Here is a 1,478-nt window from a genome sequence, read left to right on the forward strand (position 1 = left end):
GTGACGATGGCTCCCGCCTTCCGCCTGTCGCTCAAGGCCAAGGTGAGCGACAACATGAGCCACCTGATGGTGGATTTCGCCCAGGAGCGGCGCCTGCTGCAGGCCCTCGCCTTCCTGCCAGGTACTGCCGGGGCGGGGGGACACGGGGGACAGCGGGGGGACACGGGGGACAGCCTGGCACCGGCCTGGGGGTGCCACGGGAGCGGGGAGAGGCTGTGGGGTGACCTGGGGCACCCTGGGGTGGCTTTGCAGAGGGGTGACGGGTGAAGGGTTGGCACCCAAGGGGGCAGTGAGGCCATCCCGGGGGTCTCTGGSTGCTCTGGGACCCCTGCCCAGCCCGTGGCAGCCCCGGGGGACACCCCCTGAGCGGCAGGGATTGGGGACACTGGCACGGGCTGCTCCCGCGGGCAGTGCCCAGCGCCCCCGAGATCGACCTGGCCGAGTCGCTGGTGGCCGATAACTGTGTGACCCTGGCCTGGAGGATGCCCGACGAGGACAACAAAATCGACCACTACGTGCTGGAATATCGCCGGACCAACTTCGAGGGGCCRCCGCGAGCCAAGGAGGACCAGCCCTGGATGGTCATCGAGGGCATCAAGGGCACCGAGTACACGCTGACCGGTGGGTGAGGGGCTGTGCCAGGCTCTGCAGGGGACAGGGGGGTGGCAGTGCCACCCTGGTGTCCCTCCCTGTGACCCTGCCATGCTCACAGGGCTGAAGTTTGACATGAAATACATGAATTTCCGCGTGCGGGCGTGTAACAAGGCGGTGGCGGGCGAGTTCTCGGAGCCGGTCACTCTGGAGACCAGAGGTGGGTGCCAGGGGTGGCCAGGTGGCCGTGGGTGGCCGTGGGTGGCACTGGGGAGGGGACAAAGCGCTGACAGGGCACTGTCCCCAGCGTTCATGTTCCGGCTGGACGCCAGCACGTGCCACCAGAACCTGCGGGTGGACGAGCTGAGCGTGGAGTGGGAYGCCACGGGAGGGAAGGTGCAGGATGTCAAAGCTCGGGAGAAGGATGGCAAGGGCAGGACGGCCTCTCCGGCCAACTCTCCGGCCAGGTAACGCCACCCTGGGCACCCCTGGGCACCCTGGGACGGCCCCAGCGATGGCAGTGCCAACCCTGCCCTGTCCCCTGTGCCAGGGTGGTGCAGTCRCCCAAGAGGATGTCCCTGGGCCGAGGGGGACGGGATCGGTTCACGGCAGAATCCTACACGGTGCTGGGTGAGAGGGGCACCCGTGTGGGGAGGGGGTTTGGGGGACCCGGGGGGCACGGGGGGTGGGACACAAGAGGGACACAGGGGGGTGTGAGGATGGGACATGGGAGGTGACACGAGTGGATCTGGGGGTGACATGGGTGGGTGTGGGGCACCCCGGGGGCATGGAGGGGAGATGGGACACAGGAGGTGACACCCAGTGGGTGTGGGGCACCCTGAGGGACCGAGTGGGTCTGGGGTGGGACATCCTGGGGGGACACTGGG

General features: G+C 68.4%; 1 protein-coding gene across 1 annotated transcript in view; it reads left to right on the plus strand.

Moving 5' to 3' along the window:
* Nucleotides 1–1,478, plus strand: part of FSD1 (fibronectin type III and SPRY domain containing 1) — a 6,851-nt gene that overhangs the window by 2,887 nt on the left and 2,486 nt on the right. The window contains exons 5-9 of the mRNA XM_057386757.1: nt 1–121; nt 412–621; nt 713–811; nt 899–1,058; nt 1,142–1,226. The exon at nt 1–121 is cut by the window's left edge and continues 19 nt beyond it. Of these exons, the coding sequence (XP_057242740.1) occupies nt 1–121; nt 412–621; nt 713–811; nt 899–1,058; nt 1,142–1,226 (675 nt within the window). The remainder of the gene's footprint in view (nt 122–411; nt 622–712; nt 812–898; nt 1,059–1,141; nt 1,227–1,478) is intronic.

The sequence above is a fragment of the Malurus melanocephalus genome, unplaced genomic scaffold (genome assembly GCF_030028575.1).
Source record: "Malurus melanocephalus ecotype Western Australia unplaced genomic scaffold, MMel_1.1 scaffold_1046, whole genome shotgun sequence".
NCBI lineage: Eukaryota > Metazoa > Chordata > Aves > Passeriformes > Maluridae > Malurus > Malurus melanocephalus.